This window comes from Protopterus annectens, chromosome 5.part0, assembly GCF_019279795.1.
Source record: "Protopterus annectens isolate FY-2018-M chromosome 5.part0, PAN1.0, whole genome shotgun sequence".
NCBI classification, from domain to species: Eukaryota; Metazoa; Chordata; order Ceratodontiformes; family Protopteridae; genus Protopterus; species Protopterus annectens.
In genome coordinates, this window is record NC_056735.1 from 808,404,548 (window position 1) to 808,430,494 (window position 25,947).

Here is a 25,947-nt window from a genome sequence, read left to right on the forward strand (position 1 = left end):
CATCAAGTTGTCACAAGAGCAGCAAAGTTTTATAAGCTTTCTAATGTACTGTGCCTTGGAACAACAGTCTTAGCATACTTTTTAAAATACATTTCAGGCACAGAGTTAAATGAAGGATAATTTACATCCTCAGTCAACTTTTAATTTTGCTAAATTATGGATCTTAACACAGCATACGTGATATGAGGGGTCTATATTACATTGTTGAACTCACAGGAGTTCGACCAATGTAATATCGAACCAGGAAGTTTGAAAACCAAAAAGTACGAAAACAGAGCAGCAATTTTTTTTCCCAGGGAAACAAATCGCTGTTCAGGTGCAAAAAAAAAAAAAAACACATACACTTCAAACTTAAAATAATGTAAGGGGCTTCACCCCCCCACACCCTCCAACATGGGGGGGCTATGCCCCCCCTACTTAAATATACCAACTCTGATATTGTACCACAGATTTGGAAATAGCAAAGCTGCAAAAACGGCTCACCGATTTTTTTCCCAGGGAAAAAAAAATCAGTGTTCCTTGGTTTCTCTAGTTTAAACATATGCGTCCGATATTACAATGTTCAGACTCCTGTGAGTTTGATGTTGTAATATAGACCCAATATGAGGTCCCTATTTAGAATGCAGCATCAGTAGAACACAGAAAAAAAACAGGAGTAAAATATTGTTGTTCACATGAATGTCGCCTTTTTCATGGCCAAGTAAACAAGTAATCTTCTTTTGGCTTTTCCCAGTTAGGGGTCATCACAGCAGACCACCTGTCTGCTCATGATCGGCAGTGGAGTGTTGACAGTGTCGAGTTGCCAGCCCGGCGCCCAACCTTCCGCAGAAGGCACAAACACACACACACTCACACCTAGGACCAATTTAGAGTGTCCAATCCACCTACAGCATGTATTTGGGAGGAAACTGGAGCACCCAGAGGAAACACTCACTATCACAGGGAGGACATGCTGACTCCGCACAGAAGGCACCCCAGCCAAGGATTGAACCAGAGAACCTTTTGCTGTGAGACGGCAATGCTAACCACTGCACCACCATGGCTGTTTCTGCAGCAACCCTCAGATAACAGAATCCCCAAGAATGGAATTATGGAGAAAAACAAGAAATACTTGAAGAAAAAGGCGACATTATTTGTGAAAATCTAAAGAACAGTTGTACAAGATAAAATCATTCTGAAGTACTAACAATGACATAACAAAACTAATATTTGATGTGAATATATTGTACACTTATGGAAATAAAGGACAATAGAATTATTACTTGCTATGCTTTCTGGAGATGGAATGCAAACAATGAAACATATTAATATGGAACTACAGCTACCCAAGTGACTGCTTTGTGTTTCTTTATATAGAGTGCCAAAAGAGGTAAAATATGGAATGCATTGTTTATATAATAAACATTTAATAAGAATAAAAAACAAATGGCTAAAAACACAAAATGACTTTATTACATTAAAATCCAACTGGTAAGTGCTTTCATTCCCTTCATGGAACTTCTTCAGACCGAGTTGTATAATGAACAAACATATTTAAATACTTAATAACAATAACATGTGACATATAGTACTTGATGCCTTAACCCTTTCCTTCTAAGAACAAGTTTAAAGTTTTCCCTGTCATTTAAACCAGGGTAAACACATGCATTCAGCCTAATTTGCCAGCAATATTCTCTCCAATCCAGTTAATCTTCTGCATCAATCCTATGATCATAACCATTGACTGCATCAATTATTACAAAAAGCATGCCTTATTTTTTTCTAACAAATGTTTTTGTTTAACGTGTTTTGGCAAGGCATTGCTTACATCAATCTTGTCTACTGCTCCTATATGTTCATTCACACACATGTAGAATTTTATAATGGTTTGTCCAATATAAAATGCTGGACATAATTCACACAAAGCCATGTATACCACATATTTGGACCTGTAATTATACAAATTATTCAACCTAATTTCAAAGCTTCTTGCTCTCACTACACAGTTCTTGACTTCTTTCATATATTGACATAGCTTACAACCATTACATCTTTTCATCCCCACTTCCAAAATATCAGGTATACTTGAGCATAAATTCCTTTTCTTAAAAAAGTCTTTTAAACTCTTTCCTCTTTTAGAGACAAAGACAATGTCTCCCCTATAACATTTTAATTTCTTGAAAACTCATTAAGGATCTCCAATTATTCTTGATTATTCCTTTGATTTTACATTCTTCTACTGAATTTTCTAAAACACATGCTAGGGAAAAATTCTTCTCATTTTCTTTTGAGTTGCTATTTACATTTATTACCTTATGTTCCCTTACATTTTTTACTTCCATCCAGGAATGGTTAATGATGTCCTTGGGATACTCTCTTTCTTGAAATTTCCTTTTGAGTTCCTCACATTCGTTTTCAAAAAATACTGCCTCAACTGTTAACCTGCTTATTCTAGTGAATTGCACCTTAACTATGTTTTGTTTCAGGCTAAACTTATGCAAGCTATTGTAGTGGAGATAGCTGTTACTTTGCACTTACTTTTTATAAATCTTAACTTGTAAAGCATTGGTAGATCTGTACACATTCAGGTCCAAAAAATTAATGTTGTCCTTCTTATAATTAAATATCAACCGAAGGTAACTTGTGGATTCAGTCACATGTTTAATAAAATCTAAAAGTTATTTTTTGGAACCCTCCCAAATAAAAAACAAATCACCAATAAAATGTCTGTACATGATGATAGGTTTTGCAAAAACTGATTCTAAAATCATTTCTTTTCCCAGTTCATCAGGACTATATTTGCATAGCTGGGGGCCATAGCAGCCCCCATAGCTACACCATTTTTTTGTTTGTATATTTTATTAGTATACTCAAAAAAATTATAAGATAAAATAACATCCAACATTTCTGTAAAAAATCTCACTTATTAAATAATCCTGAAGTGCAAAGCTCCCTGTTTACCATTTCCAACGCTTTTACATTTGGTATAACTGTATATAATGAGACAATATCTGCTTGGCAAGCCCTGAATGAACGTACAGGGCTGCACTATGTAGGTTATTGTTGGAAGAAAACACAAACAATATGAATACATTGAATAATATTATTATTTTGAGCTATAATAGGCTCAAAAATACTATTTCAGCGAGCCACTTTGAAGCTAAATGCTCTAGGGTTCTGGTTAAAGTTGCAGCTGAAAATGAGAATCAAAAGAAACATAAACTGAAAAAAATTTCTAGAGACAGAAAGGATTATGAAGAAGGGGTGAACTGTTTCTTTAATAATAGCAATAAGTGTCCTGAATCTGCTGCCATTCAAACTAATGAACAGAAGGAAGCGAGCGGAGCTGCAGGAAGTGACAACAATGTTACTAGGCAGAATAGCACAGCAAAACACAGAAGAATGAGCTCTGCATCGGAGTCAGTGGATTATGTGATTAAAAACAGAGGAAAACGATTTGCAAAAAGAAAGACAGGGCAATAATTATTATCAAAATACTAGCACCAATTCCAACAAACGAAGTTTTCAAAAGGTGGATGTATATCAAGATGGAGGGACAGGTATGAAATCATAGGTTCAGGTAGCAGCCCAGAAACCACAGCAACAAGGGGGGAATCAATCAACAAAAGGAAATTTCTTCTGGAAAAAAAAGAAGATGGCAAGAGTGATTTCAGATCAAAAAGAATTACAAAGGAAAGAAGTGGAACAACAGTTATAACCATTGAACCAAGGTACTGTGACTATCTCATTTAAAATTATTAATTTGTCAAATGCGGTATTAAACAAACACCATATTATTGTATTCAGCAGGGGACTAACCTTTGGACCTTTTGCTAGGGCTGACTTGATAAATATCGTAAATGCACTTAGAGAGTTTGTCAGAAAATTACACTTAAAATATTTATTTAAAGAGTGTAACAACTCTAATAAGGTTCAGGAAAAAGCATTATTTAGAAAGCCTAGCATGCTTTATCCAATTAACAGGCCAGAATTGGAAGCTTTTTTGCTAACATGTGAGAGTGATGTGAGAAAATGATTGTGTGACAAAAGTGAACATGTATTTTATAATTTAAACAAAATGCATTGTTTGAGTTAGAAAATGACACTAAGCTGTATATTAAGAAAGCAGATAAACTCAATGCAGTTGTGGTGCTTAATATGACATTATATGTAGAAAAAATTACCTTGATGCTAAATGATGACAAGTTTTACCAAATAACAATGTGGGCATCTGTTAAAAAAGCATATGGAGTTGTTGATGGGTGTATAGAAGAATGTTTTTTAGATAATTTGATTGACAAAGAAACAGTGGAGTTTTTTAGAGTAGAAAAACCCAAACTGTGAAGGTTTTTTGGACTTCCTAAAATCAATAACAACCTGAATTGCCCTGATTTTAGATCAATAGTAGCCAGTCAAGGCAGTAAAGATGGAACATCTAGCCATCTTCGTCGATAAATACTTAAAGAAGTTGGTCATACAAAGTACATCTTATATTAAAGATTCCTTTGAATTTAAAAGTTTAGTGAAGAATGTGAAAATAGATGATTCCATGTGGTTGGTTACAGCAGATATTGCCTCATTGTATACAGTTATACCAAATGTAGAAGGGTTGGAAATGGAGAACAGGGAGCTTCGTACTTCAGGATTATTTAATATTAGACAAGTGAGATTGTTTACAGAAATGTTGGATGTTATTTTATCATATAATTTTTTTGAGTATAATGAAATATACAAACAGAAAAATGGTGTAGTTATGGGGGCTGCTATGGCCCCCAGCTATGCAAATATAGTCCCAATGAACTGGGAAAAAGAAGTTAATTTAAAATCAGTTTTTGTAAAACATGACCATCATGTACAGAAATTTTATTGATGATTTGTTTTTTATATGAGAGGGTTCCGAAAAAGAACTCTTAGATTTTATTAAACATGTGAATGAATCCACGAGTTACCTTCAGTTAACATTTAATTATAGGAAGGACAACATTAATTTTCAGGACCTGAATCTGTACAGATCTAGCAATGCTTTAAATTTAAGATTTATAAAAAGAAAGTGCAATGTAACAGCTATATCCACTACAATAGCACGCATTAGTTTAGCCTGAAAAAAAAACATAGTGAAGGGGTAATTCACTAGAATAAGCAGGTTAACAATGAGGCAGTATTTTTTGAAAAAGAATGTAAAGAACTCAAAATGAAATTTCAAGAAAAAGGGTACCCCAAGGATATCATTAACAATTCCTGGATGGAAGTAAAAAATGTAAGGGAACATTAGGTAGCAAATGTAAATAACAACTCAAAAGAAAATGAAAATGATTTTTCCCTAGCATATATTTTAGAAAATTCAGTAGATTAAAGTAAAATTAAAGGAATAATCAAGAATAATTGGAGATTCTTAATGAATTTTAAAGAAATTAAAAATGTTATAGGGGAGACCCTGTCTTTGTCTCTTAAAGAGGAAATAGTTTAAAAGACTTTTTTAAGAAAATGAATTTATGCTCAAGTATGCCTGATGTTTAGGAAGTGGGGATGAAAAGATGTAACAGTTGTAAGTTATGTCAATATATGAAAGAAGTCAAGAATTCTGTGGTGAGAGCAAGAATCTTTGAAATTAGGTTGAATAATTTGTATAATTGCAGGTCCAAATATGTGATATACATGGCTTTGTTTGAATTATGTCCATCATTTTATATGGAAGAACCATTAGAGAATTCCACACGTGAGTGAATGAACATATAAGAGTAGTAGACAAGAGTGATGTAAGCAGTGCTTTGGCAAAATGTGTTAAGCAAAAATATTTATTAGAAAAAAATAAAGCATGCTTCAAATTTGTAATAATTGATGAAGTCAATGGTTTTGATCATAGGTTTGATGTAGAAGAAGAACTGGATTGGAAAGAATATTGCTGGCAAATTAGGCTGAATGCATGGGTATACCCTGGTTTAAATGATAGGAAAAACTTTAAACCTGTTCTTAGAAGGGAAGGGTTAAGGCATTAAGTGCTATGTGTCACATGTTATTGTTATTAAGTATTTAAATAAGTTTGTTCATTATACAACTTGGTCTGAAGACATTCCATGGAGGGAATGAAAGCTCTTGCCAGTTGTTTTTTTATGTAATAAAGTAATTTTGTGTTTTTAGCCGTTCATTGTTTATTATTTTGCCTTTTTACTGGTATTTTCATTTGTTTGTTTGGAGTTTCGTGAGATATTAAACATTTAATAAGAATTACTCTGTCTGTTATGTAATCATATATATATATATATATATATATATATATATATATATATATGTGTGTGTGTGTGTATATATATATATATATATATATATATATATATATATATATATATATATATATACATATATTTTGTTGTGCTGCATGTTCTAAATATGGACTCCAGTAGAAAGTGAAAGGGAGGGCCTGCAGATTGCAATATGATAAAGAAAGAAAAAAAAAACAAGACTGCCTCATCTGATTTGAATTGTGATGTGCCTTTGTATTTTTCTGTATTTCTGCTCGCAGGTTCCTCCAATCTGACAAGGAGTACTTCATAAGGAAGATGGCTGTTAACATCCCTGGTCTTACTGCAGTCATTGCATTTTATGTTATCATTTTGGCAACTGGAATTTGGGCTGCCTGGAAGTCCAGAAAGGAAGAAAAGGCATGTACAGGGACCAGAAGTGAAATTGCCATGGTTGGAGGGAGGAACCTCAAATTTATTATAGGAACTCTCACTACATCTGGTAAGTCCACAATAAGAGATTTGTTTAGTTCCTTAGCAGGCAGACATGTTGTGTGTGTGTGTGTGTGTGTGTGTGTGTGTGTGTGTGTGTGTGTGTGTGTGTGTGTGTGTGTGTGTGTGTGTGTGTATGTGTGAGAGAGAGAGGTCAAACTGCTTATGAAAATAGCTCTGTCCCTTTTAGACAAAAGCATAAACAGTAAATGCTGACATTGAAAAACGACTGTTCATGCTCCCTTTAAGTAAGTTAAATGCTTTATTTTTGTCTTCATTTTTGTATCATCAGCTTGCCATGCATTTTCCTTTTGGAAGAGAAATGCTTTCCATCTCTTTCCCATCGCAATCCATCCATCCATCCTCAACTCCTTTTCCCATTTTTGCACATGGGGTCGGGTGTCACTTCAGTAGTGACAATCATCTTGAGCCATGGTTTGCACCTCAGGGTGGCTAGCCCTGCCACGGTAATTCATTTATATGACTCACTCACACCATCTCACCTATGGCCAATTTAGAGTGTCCTACCTGCTGCGTGTTTTTGGAATGTGGGAGGAAACCTAGGCACCAGGAGAAAACTCACATGACCCCAAGGAGGACATGTATGTCAATTTGTATTTTACTATAGAAATATGTATATTTTCCAATGAATAACCATATGCTTACTGTACATAAGCTTGTATCAAGGTATGAGCAAACTCTACCTAAGGAGTATGTAAGTGGAGTTCAGTATTCTCATATAGTTTATTCAGTACCTTAGGAAAGTAAAGTAACTCAAATAAAACATGATGGTGTAGAAGAGCTTAATTAATAAATCTAACTCTCAAGATGCCAAAATGCGATTGCTAAACTAAACAAGGAAATCCAGACCTGGATTAAACATAGCAAGGCCAAATATGAGGGGAAAAATAGCCACCCGTGAGAAGGATAAGCACAAAGCCATCTTTAATTATGTTAAAAACATCAGAAACAATGCCCAGCGCTGTTCAGAGCTAAGATAATATTGCATATTCAAAGCCAGGGGACATAAACAATCTACAAGGGGACAAATTTAGCTGACATCACCTCATCTTGCAACATATTTGCAAACTACATATCCAGAAGTATGCTCCATATTCAACTATCCCAAGAATACGTTCTCAATGCACTATCCATGGCCAAGAACACTGCATCTATGAGCAGTAAACATATAACACTATTTATTGATCAGCCTGAAACTTGACTTGCCTGATTCCCAAAAGAAGCTATTCAACATCATCATCAAAACATGCTTTGTGCCATTCCCTTGCACAAGGCTGGAGCTTCAACAGACCTGGGCAATTATAGACATGTATGCATGAAAAGTTTCATCTATAAGGCTATGGAAAGCATCATTATGGAATTAATACATTAAGATATAGGTAAGCTACAGACTGTTGAACCTACCCAGTTTGGATTCATCAATAGCAGGTCAAGTCTACTTAACCTGGTTGAATTCCTCAAAAAAGTTAGTGCAACAATGGATGAGGGCAAACAGTCCACATCACATATCTATCTCACAAAGGCATTCAGCACCATCCCACACTCATGTATCACAAATAAGGTTTCCCAGCTAAAAGTCAATCCTTATGTAACTCATAAGTTGTAAAATTGCTACCAAATAGAACCCAGGAAGTTAGGGTGGCTATACTTTCACCAAAAGACATGTTTCTAGCATGGTATCCAAGAGCATAGCCCTCAGGGAATTTACTTCTCAGAGGTCAAAGCCAACGCTAATAGTTTGCAGTGACCAACTTGGTGCCATCCTAAACTCCCCAGAGGACATTAAGATTCTTTAAAAGGGCCTGTCACAAACAAATAGCTGGTGTCAAAACGATGTACTAAAACTAAATGCTAAAAAGTGTATAATCATATCCTTTGGCAAGCATGATTGCCCTTGTAACTATCGCATTGGCAGTACACCTATGAAAAATTGATCAGGCAACCTATGTCAACAATAAACTGCCCTTTGATCATCACAAAGGCACTGTTGCAAGGAAACCACTTGTCATTGCACAGCATGCATCTAAAGAAATTATATGCAAACTGAGGGATATAATTGTTCCACTGTACTCAACACTCGTTAGGGTGACCATTGACTATAATGCCCTTTTCAGTATATACGTGTCCAAACACTTGTCATATCTGGAATGACCACAGTGCTTTCTTACTAAAAATCAAGGGCTTAAATCACGAAATGTATGCAGCCACCTCCAAGCCTTACCCCTCTTGTTATTATCATAAAGGCTACTGACGGGTGACCTCTGCCTTGCCTATAGGGCTTCAGCAGATCTTGTTCTGTCAGACCTATTACACATTAGCAAGTCCAATGGTATCATAAACAGATGTTCAGGGGATCTGAATCTCTTTTGCAAAGGAATTATAAAGGCAGTGGGGAAACATACTGAAATAAGAACAACCTTAGTTTTTGTAGCATTCCTAAGGGATTGCCATTAAGTTCCATGTTTCTAGTCCTAGTGCACAGCTGCAGCAATTGTGCTTTTCAGTCAGATCTCTCTACAGTGAGGTGATGCTGCACCCTTCTGGTTTCAGCGATGTAACTTGCAGGGAAATGTCTCACGGGCTACACACCTGAACCCTTAAATGAGATAAAAGAACTAGATGCTGGATATTGAGAAAGGGGAAGGAGCAAATTGCACATAAATATATCAAATTTTTGGGAATAATACATGCGGAATAATGTTTAGGAGGAGGGGAAGTGAGGTTTAATGGAAGGACAGGACATGTGAAATTTGTGTAATTGTGGGGAGAATGGAAATTGTTGAAAATGTGCTGCATGAAAAGAAAACTGGAAATGCTATTTTCTGTTTTCTTTTCTGCTACTGTATGTCTACTTATGTCGGTTTTAAAAATGTCATGTTTAATAAAGATGATTAAAAATAATACCGTTATACAATAATGCATACTCTTTTTTGGCTGGAAGTCACAACACTATATAGCTTTTCATAAAGCTAATGTAAAAGGATATGTTTATAGTTATCAGCAAATGTCTTGTTTCAAAATTTTGAGGAAATAACTAATTTCTTTGAGTCTATATGAGTCTCAGATTCCAGTCTTGGTAAACTATGGTTGGTAACAAAAGCAAAATCTTGTAGCAAAAACAAATAATCTAAAATTGCTCCATAATATAAATGCTAACCCCCTCCCCAATAAAAACATCTTAATACGTTCTCTTTCAGTTCCATTCAGCACATCAGGCAATGAGTGCCCCTCCAGGCACTTGTTTCTAAAGCAGTTATAGTTTTACCCTCCTTGGAAGGTGTACTGCACACACTCACACCTAGGGCAAATTTAGAGTGTCAAATCTACCTACTGCATGTCTTTGGAATGTGAGATGAAACCACAGCACCCAGAGGAATCCCATGTGAACACATGAAGGACATGTACAGAAGGCACCCCAGCTGAGAATCAAACCAGAGAACCTCTTGCTGTAAGGTGACAGCACTAACTGCTGCACGACTGCACCACCCCTCTCAATAGGTCCAGGGGTTTCATTGTTAAACCCAGCAAGAAGCTTGACTGCTGTAACCACTTGTGAATATTTTCCCTTGCATACTCACTTACCAAGATTAGTTTTGAAATAAGATAATCACTGATTGACTTCTGATTGGAAGTGGTGGCTTATTCCAGGATGGTGTTGTATAGTGTACCATAATTTTATTTTTTTTTACTGATATCAGTTTATAGAAGTTTCCCTATCTGGTGCTACTTCCCATATGGTGAATTTGTATTGCAATGTTTTTTATTTTTTTTTTTATTATTGGTATTTAGTTTTAAGTCCCCCCATTCTGGTATATATATAAAAGAAAATTTTCCCATGAAGTAGCTGTCTCAGTACAGATCCCTATGACACAGTCTAGCCTTACCATACTAGGTTAGGCAGGTAAACCCCACCTTGAAATGATTCATCTTGTTACTTAACCAGTGTTTTAGCCATCAATTATATGTAGACTGGTATTTAATGCTTTTATTAGTTATTTCCTTACATGATGTTTGGTCAAAAGCCTTACCAAGTACAGGAATAAGTAATATGCATTATCAGCTGCTGTTCCTTTTCAAAGAATGCCACAAAATTTAAATGGAAAGACATTCTCAACTCACATTATTCCTTATTTAACAAGCAAGGCTCTCGTGTCATTTTAGATTAACTCCATTATGACTTTCTATAATTTTGCTTGCATTACTGGTTAGACTGAAGTATCTAAAATTGTATGCCTTATCTAACCTGCATTTTCCATAATTTCTTAGTCAATCTAGCAGGCTTTTGCATTGCACAGTAGTAATGACCTCACCATGGCCAGGATGTGCATGCCATGCCACCCATACACCCATAAAGGAAGTGAATGGTATTCTTCTCACTGTCATCAGATCGTACTATATTTGAGATACTTCGTCAAAACCTAATTTGATCACTTTGCATCATAAATTAGTAGAGTTGCCTGCTACTTGAACCATTAATCTGTAAAAACATATATATATATATATATATATATATATATATATATATATATATATATATATATATATCTCATGAATCACAGTTAGAATGATGACACATTTGTTTACTGCTTTCCAGTGTTCCTTATCAGAGCACTTTGTTTGGCATATGTACTTTGCATTGGTTTGAGTAAATCAGTGTATAGCATATTAAACTTATTATATGAAGGCAATACTTGCACAAGACTTGTGGCTGATTATATGGCTTCATATTGATTTAACAAAACCAAGTACAAAGTACCTGAGGAAAAAAGTGTTGTGATTAGGAATACCAGAAGAATATCAATAAAGGCATTTTTAATATTATTATGAATTCTATCCTTAATTGTTCTTTCTTTTTTCCCCACATATGAGAACTATGGGCCAGATTCACGAAGGCTTGCACGGAGTCTAAGAGTAGAGTAAGACTCCAGATAGGCAATATGTCTGCCGAGTGATTCAGCAATAGCCAACAGGGGCATGCATGAAAGCTCCAAAAACTACTCATGCACAGACAGTGTTATGTTATGCAAATTACCTCATTTGCTGCTGAAAGCTATGCAAATGAGGTAAATTTGCGATCCAGGAAACACTAACCTGTCTGAGTAAGAGTAGAGTTATTTGCAGAAATGTACTCCGTTGGTAACGGAGGACCATTCTGCAAATAGCAAAATGGAGCTATGCCAACTTCAAATAAAGGATGCATCCAGTTGAGGAAGCATGCCAATGGCCAGATATAAGGCCATTGGCATTTTTATCTGTTTCAAATTAAATAAAAATCTATTTTTTTCCCTGATCTCCGATGTTTAAGTGTAGCGCAGTGCTGCACAAACGTGCAGCGCTATAAAAACCAGAACATTTAAAAAAAAAGCCAAAAATTGGCATCCTTATTAAAAATATTCTTCTGCCATGCAGGTGAATGGCAGGCTGAAGACAACATGGCTACTGAGTAGTGGTTGCTAAGGGGGGAAGCTCAGTTTGAGAGATGTAACCAAGCATTAGTAGGCAATCCTATGCAAATGAGGATAAGGATAGTGAAGCCCAATTTTCCCTGCCATGTGAGCCATGTCCCTAGAGTGTAAATGTAGGATTAGGGGAGTAGTAGAGTAGAAAATAGGTGACATCATGAGGGGTTATGTATGAAAGACTGTAAGCTTATTGGAGCAGAGTAGCTTGTGTTTGCTGTGAGTTACTCAGGACTGGAAGAGGCATGTCTACAGTTGTGATAACTGAAACCCAGAAACCGAAGGTGTACGCCGTGGATATCACTAAAGTTTCCTGCAAAGGTGCTTACACTGTGTGCGTGCAGGTGCATGCCTGTAAACCCGTCTAAACCTGTGTGCGCATGTGTGCACCCGTGTAAGCCTGTGTAAGGCTGTCTAAGCCTGTGTGCGCAGATGTGCACCTGCCTAAGCCTGTGTGCGTGCATGTGCACTCGTGTGCGCGTGTTTGCGCATCGCTGCCCCCTGTGGAAACAGAAAGGGAAAAGGAAGGAAAAGAAGTAGTAGGAAGTTAACCAAGGAGAACTAGCAGAGCTGCCAGGTGAAATCAATCAGAATCAGCCATTTACACAGGCAGTACACTAGCCCAGCCCAGCGCAGCCCAGCCCCTAAACTCTGCAAACAACATTCCCCCATGTTTTCCTCAGAAACACTGCAACACTGCAGTATACAAAAAGAAGTGAAAACTTAAAAAGCTTAAATGAGACAAAAAAATGTTAGGGGCTGCCATTGCTATTATAAGGCAACACGTGCAAGATGCTGAGGGTGGTGCCATTGCGAATGCTGCTGAGCAACCCACAGTGAGGAGACTGAAAAGAGTGTACAGACCCAGGGTTACCTACCAGGGGCTACATGAGCTGGAGATAGTGGAGCGCTATAGAGTGGACAGAGATCTCCTGCAGCAAATTGTTGAGCTGTGCAGGCCACGCCTCACACACAGAGCCAACAGAGGGGAACCCATCCCAGTGGAAACCAAGGTATGTGTTGGCCTAAGAATACTAGCAACAGGTACCTTCCAGAGACCAACTGGTGATATGATGGGGATTTCACAGGCATCAGCATCCAGGGTACTGCACCAGTTCCTGAATGCCATGTCAGCACATGTCGGTGATAATGTATATTTCCCCAATTCCCGTGAGGCATTGGCCAGCAATATGCGTCTCTTCCAGCAAATAGTGGAATACCCTGAGGTAGTGGGTGCAATTGACTGCATGCACATATACATCAAAGCACCAGCCGGTGAGCAGGGTAGGGCCTACATCAACCGCAAGGGCTTCCACTCCATCAACTGCCAGGTTGTGTGCGATGTCCAGGGCATAATACTGAATATGTGTGCTGGCTTCCCTGGAAGCTACCACGATTCCCATATCTGGCATCTGAAGCAGCTGTACCAGAAATTTGCCAGTGGGGACATCCCTGACGGTCGCCTAGTGGGGGATGCTGGATACTCACTGGAGCCGTGGCTGATGACACCCATCAGAAATGCACACACACCTGAACAAGAACTCCATAATGAGGCACACGCACAAACACGAAATGTAATCGAGTATGTGTTTGGGATGCTCAAGTCTTGGTTCTGGTGGCTGGACACATCTGGTGGAGCCTTGCAGTGCTCACCAACTACATGTACCCAAATTGTCATGGTATGTGCCATGCTACACAATATGATCCTGTGAAAACAGCTGCAGCAGGAACAGCATGGGGCAGGGCCAAACAGCCCCCACCATTGCCAAGGCCTGCATAGGCACAGCGTGACTCGGAGGAGGAACAACCTGAGCCTGCCCCAGTAGGCAGAAGGAGGCGTGCCCAGTATGCCTTGGCTTTGGCAAAGAGGCAACACATAGCACATACACTGCCTCAGTAGGAACCCTGCAAATGATACCTCTCTCTGACTCACACATAAAATAAAAGGGATGCCTAACTTGACACTACCTGTTTTCAAACATGTATAGGGAGTGTACTATGTGCGTCCAACATAGGCAGCCCTGCAGCACCACCTGAGGCATGATTGCCATGTTTTAAGCAACATAAAGCAGTGCTAGGCAGCTTTTACCACTAATTAGTATATGTAAACAAAATTTCCCGTGCCAAGTAGCGCAACATTGGGCAACGTTGACCAATGTTGGGCAAGGTCGGGCAAAGTCGGGCAAAGTTGAGCAAAGTCAGGTAAACATGCTCATATCTGCTTTACTGTTCCTTAAGCAGTCTGGTCTGCCCAGCATGAAAATAAAAAGCAATGACAGGGCTGGAACCCAGAATACTATGCACTATGGTCACAGTACTGAACCACTAAGCCATGACAGCATTTCACTGGCACAAACACAGCAGGACAATTGTACACTAATGCAAACACAATGAAATTCTGTAGCATGCCCCTAAAGAGGCATATGGATAACCCCCCTATAGGCCTATGCAGACAGAGAACAGCAGGCCAGGTGGTGTAATGTGGGTTGGGTAGGCTCTGAAGTCGCAATCTAATATACGTGACAGTGGACGCTAAGATCTGTAGTATAGTAGTATGCCTCAAGCCAGTATGATAGGCAACAGTACAGACTGAAATGGAGTACCTGACATAGCAGTGCAGGCCTAGCAAATGTGTATAAGTGTCAGGTGAACCCCTCATCCTATGTACACCCACAGTAACAATCAGGTGTGCCCCCGGGTAGAAATGTACAAAGAATAGCTGTTTCCCCTGTATGTAGAAATGTTAATAAGTCTATGCAAAGTGTCTCATGGAAGCCCTGTAGGCACAGCATGATCCCTGTTGATTTATGACACAAAGGTGAGCCCTGCTGTAAAAATTCAACTTGATTTTCCACACACATATAGTATAAATGTCTATACCAGGCGTGCTCACACACTTCAACAAATGTAGTGGATTTCATTCAGCGTCACACTGAAAGGTCATACTGGGCATGCTCACACACTTAAATAAATGAAGCACATGTCAGGAAACAACATACTGAAAGGTCATACTGGGCATGCTCACATACATAGGCTAAATATGGAGGTAATAATAAGGGATCTATGGACAAATGTGGATAGTCATCTCTACTTCCAGAAACACATTCACAAAGTGGTCAGAAAACCATGCTATGTGTTCACACATCCTGCCAAGGTCTGTGCATGTAGCTTAAAGGAGGTTCCCTCTACTCATCAGTCATCAGACCCGTCAAAGAGTACCACAACACACTTGCAATGAATCGGACTAGGCACCTTCAGTAGTTAAAGACCACTGAAGTACCTCAACAAGAGGATTACTGGCCTCAAACAGTTGCCCCATGCAACAAGACTGAATTTAAGTCAATCTGTATTCTGTTGCATACTGTCTACTCAGGAGATCTCTGCACAACAGACAGGTCCATGTCATGGCAATACTCAGATCTGTTCTGACTTACAGCTCAATGGCACTAAATATACAGACCCAACTAATACTGCCAACATCCTGGCAGATAGGATCAGTGTTAACTTTACCCCCCCTCTCACCCATGAAAGAGCACATCACTATAATGGAAAACTGCAAAGTTGCTGTCATCACAGCTGCACAGGTACAAAACACTCTCCAAAGCCAGTATCACAGAAGCCATGGGACCAGATAACGTCCCAGGCTGTGTTCTACGCAAACCACAGAACAAACAGGCACCACACCGACGTACCATGTTCAGTCATAGCCACACCTCAGGCTTTGTGCCTGCTGAATGGTACACAGCAATGGTAATCCCACTACACAAGGGTGGAGACACCACGGACCCCAGGAACTAGTGCCCCATTAGCCTGATGAACCTGCCCTTCAAGGCCATGGATTGCATCATCATACAACTTATAAAAAAATACATTTGTAATCCCCAAAACCTGGACCACAGCCATGTTGGGTTTGTAAAATGCAGATCATGTCTCCTAAACCTGATAGATGACATTGAAGCAGTCACCAGAACCGTAGACAAGGGTAAGGTGGTTCGCACAGCCTATGTAGATCCTGCCATGGCTTACAACATCAACCCACACTCTCTAAATATAGATTAACCCACTAAACTAGGTATTAATTGCTATGTCACAAGATGGGTTGCCAACAGGCTTACTGACAGAACACACACTGTGAAAGTAGCAGACTCTATGTATGAATTTGGACCAGTGACGAGTGCAGGACCACAGGGTCCAGTCTTGGGTTTTGTCCTGTTTAGTATCTACTTCCCTGAAGTAAACTTTAACATGGAAGGTCTGTGGCTACTGAAGTTTCCAGATGACTGCAAACTAGGAGCCATAATTGTAAACACTAAAAATGTGGACATCCTACAAAAGGGCCTCACTGAGACAGATGGCTGTTGTCAAAGCCATGGGCTCAAGCTCAATGCCAAAAAGTGCATTATCATCCCCTTTATTAAACATTCTGTAGCCATGAACCAAAACATAGGTGGTAGTATACTTAACACTGAAAGTGTGACAAGAGACCTTGGGTCACAGGTGGACAGTGGACACAACTGTGATAATCACATCCCCACAGTAGTCAGGAAATCCTCCTATGTGGCACATCTCATCACAAAAGGTGTCTCATGCAGACTAGAAGAGGACATTGTTCCCCTCTACTCATCACTCACTAGAACCATAATAGAGTACAACACCACTTTTGCTATGTACCTCACAAGACTACAACAACTGGAAAGCCTGCTGCAATACCTCACAAAGAGCATTAGCAGCTTGAAATACATGCCAAAAACAGACCATCTCAAAATGCTCCAGCCGTACTCCCTTGCATATCGCCTACTCAGAGGTGTTCTCTGCCTAACATACAAAGCTATGTCAAACACAGAGCTGTTGGACATGCTCCACGTAAAACACTCACATTCCCTCTGATCTTCAGACCCAAAACCACAAGTGAAATACAAAAGGAAGGGGTGTATCCATTTACCTTATAGATACCCACACCTTCAGGTTATTGGCACAGCATGAGGCCTTGGAGACCATGCAAGTGCAACTAACATTGGGCAAAGCTGCTTATCAGATTGTAGCCTGCTACAGATCACCTACCTTGTCTCAGGAACCTCACTCACTATTCCTGAGAACAGTGGAAAATATAAAGGTCCTATCAAACACCATTATATGAGGAGATTACAACTACCCAAACACTGAGTGGGAGAATTACTCCTGTGCAACGTCCTTTGCCCAATGTTTCCTAGAGTTTAAAAACTCTTAACACCCTGGAACAGCTGGTCACCATGCCCACTAGAGGTGACAACATACTGGACCTGATCATCGCCAATGTGGGATACCAGTGTACCACAACAGAGATAAACCCCTCGCTGGTAATATCAGATCATAAAGTAATCAAACTGGACATCCACATCCCACCCCCCACCCCCAGTCAATAAAACCACTGTGAAGACATTTTCAAAAGCAAACGGCACACTTCCCAAGACCAAAGTGGAATGTTCCAAAGCCCCCTTACTATAGGATAATGCTATACAATCTGCCGAATCATTTACAAGTGCATCCTATGAGCATCAACAGGGATGCATGGATCAAGACATCCCAAATAAAACCAAGATGTACTCCTCCAAAAATAAGAAACCAATCTGGTGGTCGTCACCCATAAATAAGCTAGACAACAGCAGGAGGAAATGAACACATGATAGAGCAAACTTCACAAAAGGAAAGCATCACTGATCATTATTAGGAAGAAACCATGATCGCTCATAAAATAATCCAAGGCCAGTTCCTAAAGACAAATTGCCAAGGAATGTAAGAATAACAATCACAAAGCCTTCATTAGCTACACCAAACATGTAAGTGGCAACTTCCAAATATGCTGCCAGCTACTGAAAAATGTCAAGAAATACACTGAACCAACTTACATTGCCCACATCCTGGGGGACAAGTTCAGTGCAAACTCCCCCCATCATCCCCAAAAGGGACTGTGTCCATCCCAAAAGAATGCAGAGCCCAAGACTTCATGGACATGCAGGTAAAGACAGCCCTCTCCAAAGCTAAGAACACAGCATCAATGAGACTGGATGTTGTCCCAGGCTGCATCTTACACCAGCCCCAAAAGGAACTACACCCTCAACTACATTCACTGTCCAGACTCAATCGTACCAGAGGCTATGTACCCAAAAAATGGCATACACCAACAGTCATCCAGCTCCACAAAGGCGGTGCCACAACAGAACCTGGAAACCATTGCCCTATAGGTCTACTCAGCCTGGTCTGCAAAGCTATGGAGCAAATTATCATGGAACCCATAAACAGAGACATTGGGGACCTTCAGACACTGGACTCTACCCAACCTGGCCTTGTTAAAGGCAGATCCTGCCTCCTAAACCTAGTTGACTTATTTGAAACAGTTACCAAGGACATAGATGGAGGTGAAAGTAGTCCGCACAGCCCACCTGGACCTCCCTAAGGACTTTCTACACCATTACCCACTCTGTCATCATGGACAAGCTTACCAGCTTGAACATTAACAGCTATGTCATAGGATGGGTGGCCAAGTGGCTCACAGATCAAACACACAACTTCAGGGTTGCAGGTGCCATGTCCGACTCTAAACCAGTCACAAATGGCATCACACAGGTCTTGGTCCTGGGACCCCACCTGTTCAGTGGATACTGCTCAGAGGAATAGGCAAGCACGGGAGGAGTATGGATGAACAGGTTTGCAGATGACTGCTAACTGTGGTCCATAATCGACTCTACAGCTGACACAGATATCTTCCAGAAGGGTCTTACAGAGACAGATACCAGTTGTCAAAACAATGCCCTCAAGCAGAATGCCAAAGAATGCATAGTCATCCCCTTTGGATAAAAGAAAGTGCACACAAACTACCACATAGGTGGTAATCCAGTATGTACGGAGAAAGTCATTATGGCCCTGGGGACACAGGTAGAAAGTAAACTCTCCTTTGATGATCACATGGCCAAAGTGTTTAGACATTCCTTCTATGTAGCCCACGTAATGTCACCTAATGTAACCCACTTTGTGTAGTCTGATGATGTCACCATCCCACAAATATACCTGTGGAAAGGAGAACTCACAGTAATGTGAATAACGCATCATGTAAATGCTTACTCCTGTAGTATCATAAAGTAGTTAGGTAGGGGTTTGAATCCTGCACTTGACATGTTTGTGTGTGATCTCCTTGGAGAGGAGCAACGTTTTTGGAGAGTAGTAGAACACCTTAAAAGTGGTATACTTATCTTTGTCAAGTCTGATGATGTCGCCATCCTACATATATACCTGTGGAAAAGAGGCCTCCCAGTAATGTGTATAGCGCGTCATGTTAATGCGTGTTCCTCTAGTACCATGAAGTAGTTAGGTAGGGGTTTGAATTCTGCACTTGACAACTGTGTGTGTTTATGTGTAATCTCCTTGGAGAAGAGCAACCTTTTTGGAGAGTAGTAGAACACCTTAAAAGTGATATACTTATCTTTGTCAAGTCTGATGATGTCACCATCCTACAAATATACCTGTGGAAAAAATACCTCCCAGTAATGTGTATAGGCTAGCGCATTGTGTTAATGTGTACTCCTCTATTATCATGAAGTAGTTAGGTAGGAGTTTGAATCCTGCACTTGAGAACTGTGGGTGTGTTTGTGTATAATCTCCTTGGAGAGGAGGAACCTTTTTGGAGAGTAGTAGAACACCTTAAAAGTGGTATACTTATCTTTGTCAAGTCTGATGATGTCACCATCCTACAAATATACCTGTGGAAAAGAGACCTCCCAGTAATGTGTGTAGCGTGTCGTGTTAATGCATACTCCTCTATTATCATGAAGTAGTTAGGTAGGGCTTTAAATCCTGCACTTGACAACTGTGTTTGTGTGTAATCTCCTTGGAGAGGAGCAACCATTTTTGGAGAGGAGCAATGGTTTTTGGAGAGTAGTAAAACACCTTAAAAGTGGTATACTTATCTTTGTCAAGTCTGATGATGTCATCATCCTACAAATATACCTGTGGAAAAGAAAACGTCCAGTAATGTGTATAGCACACAGTGTTAATGTGTACTCCTCTATTATCATAAAGGAGTTAGGTAGGGGTTAGAATCCTGCACTTGGTGAGTCCGTGTGTGTGTGTGCTCTATGTGTGTGACACTGTTGGCCAATGTGTTGTGGGTTTTGCTTTTACTACTGTATGGCATATCAGTATGACAACAGTATGTGCATTGCACATGTCAGGTAGCTGTGTGGCAAATACATATACGTACATATGACCTCAATTATTTCATAGGTGGGAACCCTGCTTTCTCCATGAACACATCTGTCATCTTTGCCAGAGTGTGCTGCCACTTTCCAGACCTTAGGTCACATCTGTATGCTTGTGACAAGGCCAGTCACTGCAGTGATCCCTGACCTAGGTCATCCGTGTCACACACACTCATTACGGTTTCTATTGAATTGTATGAGTGAGGGTTTATGGCTGAGGTATATTTCAGACCTGTTCAAACGCAGCAAAGTATGTCAGTGATGGCTATTCATTATACGTGTACAACAGCCTTTGTGGATATGCATGCAGACCCCTTATTGCTTATGTGATCCAGCGAGGGATTTCAAAATACCTTTAGAAATGTGATTACCAAAGGAGAGATGACGTAACCCTTGGCTGCATGTACACATCGGTACCTGTTCAACATGTTGGTGACTACTACCTATGTGGCACTGTGGGGATACTATGTTTTGTAAAGGTGAATGACTATGCTTTGGCTGGCTTACAGCTTTACAGCGTGGGTTTGACAACAGGTATCTGTCTGTATGATACCCTTGTAGAGGATGTGTGTGTCATCTGGAGAATGCATTATAGGCCACAGTATGCATTTCCAGACGTGGACGGACATATCCCTACTGTGATTGCTTGTACCTAAGAGAGCTGTATGCCAAACAGGAGTGGTCTCAGGAATGAGTGCAGGTGAATACCATTGGTTACTGGCATAGTATAGTACCTGAAGGATCCAAATGTTACTGTGTGTCCTACATCTGTGTGTCAGTTGTCAAGACATCATCTAACAATTGTTTATGGTCAGGCTGTTGAGGTTATGTATACTACCAGAATGCAAAACAATGACAGATAGTAACAGTATCACCCACAGTACAGTGTCAAACCATGTCATACACACATGTGTACTCAAGTTCCAAAATGTGTGTAGTACAATGCATACTAGCCACCAATAGAAACTATGGAGTGTTACTGTGTAACACAGGGCATGTCACCCTGCCCATGTGTCCACTATGCACATACATGAAGACAGTGCACCTCCAACATGTTCACAAATGTACACCTGCAAATCTGTGCTACACACATCCCACACGTACTGTCCACTCTCTAAAACATGCTGCCAATACTACACACATCAGCCAAGTGGCACATGGGCGGACAATACACTATTGGAACTAACACTGGTGTAAACAATACTACATTGACAATCATAGCTTTAATGCATCATGCCTGCTCAGCTACACCTTCAAGGATATCATTGCTCTCTACTACTGACAACATGCTAACATTGCTATACTGCTGTAATGTCACCCTGTGCATCAGCACCATGGTAGCCTGTTCCTGCATCAATGTTACAGATGACAGGAGGTGGCACAGGTTTCATCATATGCACAGGGTGTGTTGTTGGTTTGCCAGAGGCCTACACTGAGCCATACAGTTGTCATGTATGTGTGTGTGTGTGTGTGTGTGTGTGTGTGTGTGTGTCTGCATGCACACAGTTCCACCATGTGGCTGCCATAATAGGGGATTTGTGAGACAGCCACAGACTGTACCTGCCAGGCTTTACAGATCACTGTCTCCGGCCACGGACATGGTACCTGTGATTGGCAGGTGTGTTACTGACAGTATAAGTTACTAAGCCAGGCTGCGTACTATCCTCAGAGGTGGACAGATGTACACTGGACCCAGGTCCCTGCTTGGAATGTCCAGAGCCACGTGCACGTGGTCTTCTAGGATGGTCTATGGACAGCCCGCCCCCAACATTGCTGGGGCTGGTACTGGCACTACAGGAGCGGCTGTGACTTGAGGGATGTCTGCCAGCTGCTGATGTTGCTGGCATACGTCCACGTCGATGTCTCAACAATCCCGCACTGTCCTGACACATGGACATGACATTGTGGAGGACATCTAATGTCTCACCCCAATGTCTATCAGTGACCTCAGTGTAATTACGGATGGCACCTGCTAGGTCATGGATACTGTCAGTTACAGCGGTGTTATGTGCCCTCTGTGCCCTTAGTCCCTGTCTGGTGTACCGTTCCATATGTGCCTGTGCCTCCATGACAGCCTGGAACATGCATGAGGTTGTAAGATCTGTGGCACGTCTGCCAGGGGCATGATGAGCAGCAGTGCTCTGACGAGAACCCCTAGACATCTGCCTATGTGGTACCGTTCCAGAAATCTGGGTATGGCTACTGTGTTGGGATGCATGTGCCATAGATACCACACTGTCCTGGCCAATGCCGACTGCACACTGTCTTTCAGCTAAGGGCATTGGTGATGGATGTATTGGCAGTATAACTGTGTGCATAGATGGGGTGGACACTTCTGTTCTGTCGAATGGTGGCCCAATGACAGACCCTGGCAAACATGCCTGCACCTCAACACACCTATCCTCATTATCACTATTTTGCTCAGTGACATCAGGTTCCCTGCTGCAGTGAACCAACCCAACCTCACCACCTGTGAGAGGAAGACAGGAAACACACTTTATGACCTGTACATGATGTCGGAACACATGCACACATGGACACATGAACGCATGAACACATGCACACATGCACACATGCACACAAATACACTCCTCACTAAAACAGACATACACCCCCCCCCCCACACACACACACACACACACAACACCAGCAATCCAAAACATACTCAATAGCAGTTGATGGCGGGGTACATTATCACAAGCCAAACAGTCATATCACATGTGTCAGCATGCAGGACGTGTGTTGCTCAACAGCATGCAGTGCAAGTGTAGACAGCCCTTGCTAATAACAGTATACATGGCTCTGATGCATGTGTGTTGTTGTTCAGTGATTGGCCTCACCCTGGAACGCAATGTGTACATGGACACAACATTGCTGTCCAAGTATTGAAAGCTCTGCAATGTCCTGTGTACCATCACTCACAGGTATACATACATGGCTGGATGTGTATCTGTGTGTCACATAGATATCCATTTCTGATTAGAGCGTCTGTGTCTTTAGCAGATAATTGTGGACACAGGTTTAGCACATGCATGCTATGTATACACACAGGATGAGTGGTGTATGTATACCTGATGGAATACCATTGCTCAACATAGCCATTGTACCGTGGTTATGGTGAGTGTAGGATATATTGTGTACATGTTAGTGCCAGCCATGACATGGCATGTTACAACACAACTGCGACATTAAACATCACACATACCCAATGTGTGTCATGTGACCTATAGACTCAATAGCATTACAAGACATATATGTATCACATTGTACAAATGGTGATTGCTATGCATATTGTGTATAGGTGCATGTGTTTGCACACACACAACATTGAGGTGCATAGCAATGAATGCTATGTGTAGTGCTGTGGTTACTGTAAATGGATAGGGTGTAGTACCATAAGCCATCATCATGCAGCATCATGTGGTCACTCAAGGCTACTAATGTGTGCCAGACTGGCACCTAGCATGCTGTACCTGAACTGCAGTACCATGGCTACATTCATCATTTCACAGCCAGTTGTTGCATGGGTTTGTAAGGTGCCCAGTAGGGAGCATTGCCTAACATGAATGTGTTTTGTGTTGCAGAGTGTCGCACAGCCCCATGATAGGCCTCTACCCCTCAGGTATATTATGTGTGCTGTGTGGATAACATTTGGGATACTGGAATGTGACCTTACAGCGGGTGTCTGAATACACCATGTATAGCATATTAACGTGTACTGTGTATGACAATGTTGTGTATGTTGTGTGCATGTGTATCGACTCTGCCTATCCAATGTCCACTACAGTTTTGCCACAGTTGTATGGGATGCTCTGTGTATTGCATGTGTTTGAGGCAGCTATTCACGTTACTGGGATGTGCATAGTCTCACAGAAAACATGCACAGCATGCATTATGCGTAGGTGTGTTACGTGAACATGTCATGCACCTCAACTATGACATGCACATATATTATGCAATATTAAATGTAGAGCACACTCACCAGCATGGGTCGGCTGCCTTGCTGTCACACAAGAGGGACCTACAAGGATATGAGACAGTTTGTCAGTGGCAACAACTGTGGCATTGCTACTGTGGGTTTGCAATCTTACAGTAGTACAACGGTTGACAGTCACAGGCCTACAGATTATGTTCCAAATTATCAGTATTGCACAACACCAGACTCCACATATTCTAACTACACAGTACACATCTCACATATGCATGATCTACCAATAGAGGTAACAGTAGTCTACAGATATGCCATGTTACCTGCATGGTCCATGTCAACTCGCTGAGTGGCTCCGGCCTCCATGATGATACATGTTTGCTGTTGTTGTTGGCCAGGAGCCACCAGGCTGAGGAGCAGCTCCTCCACTCTGGTGAGGGGGGGATGGATGGCTACCCCACCACCTGTGGCAAACTGTTGTCTACGGACATCAGACGCACGCTGCTGGACATGCCTAAGTAAATCAGTGCAGTGATGGTGTACCTGCTCAAATGTCCGGTTATGCATGCCTATGTCATTTACCCGATGGACAACATCTTGCCACAGTGCAGTCTGCTCATGCTGTTTCTGGTTGGTTCATGAGAACAGCAGGGTGTAGTGCAGAATCAGGCTGGTTGTTATTTGCTCATCCTCTGCTGGTCTATATGTAGGATTGTGATGGTGGACCATAACCCTGGAATACAATGAAACAATATGTGTGAGCAAGTCATGTGGCACACTTAACATTCTAAAGTACATATATCACTGAACTGCCATATATAGCAACCTATTGGCTGTCAGAGGATACACATTTTCAATACCACATATCAGTGCTCATACCACAACTGTCTGACAGTGCCTGGCATGCTCTATATATATATCAAACCATGTTCTGCACAGCAACAAAGAGAAACCAGTATGTAAGACTATGCAAGAGTACATGTCACACTGTATGTGATGCAATGCACCACCTAGCCGGAGGAGGTATATATCAAGCTAATGCATAAAGAAATAGGTCATCCATTACAATGATTGTAAAGTCCAGTTACAGTATTACCAGTATGCCACACTAGTTGGTGGCAAACCCCTGCCTAACATATGTGCACATTCATTAGTATAGGTGGCATACTGCTGTACTACACTATACATGTTGCTAGATATGCACTTATATCCTGTAACACACATATGACCAAGGGCATGTTACAGGCATACCCACACACACATCAGACATACATACAAGACACAAAGGTATGGCAACCCAGATGAGCTTTACCTGTGTACCATACAGTACTGTGTGTCAGTACTTACAAAACATTATGCCTAAGGTATGCAATCTGTGAGGACTACAGGTAACACACATAACAGTGTTTCCAAGCAATGTGGACATACACCATACTTGCTGTTTAGGCCTATAGCTTCAGGTAGTACTGCAGTTCATACGGGATTTGGATTCACCAGCAGTACCAATCAATAAGCATACATGTACTGCTTTAGCCTACAATGGCACACCCCAGTCCACACCAAGGGACTATGTCAGACCGTATGCCATACTGCTTTTT

At 40.7% G+C, this 25,947-nt stretch overlaps 1 protein-coding gene across 1 annotated transcript in view; it reads left to right on the top strand.

The window, feature by feature from the left end:
- The window catches only part of LOC122802843 (high-affinity choline transporter 1-like), a 526,136-nt gene that overhangs the window by 131,013 nt on the left and 369,176 nt on the right, over positions 1-25,947 (top strand). Inside the window, exon 2 of the mRNA XM_044072630.1 lies at positions 6,500-6,720. Within this exon, the coding sequence (XP_043928565.1) occupies positions 6,537-6,720 (184 nt within the window). The 5' untranslated portion in view covers positions 6,500-6,536. The remainder of the gene's footprint in view (positions 1-6,499; positions 6,721-25,947) is intronic.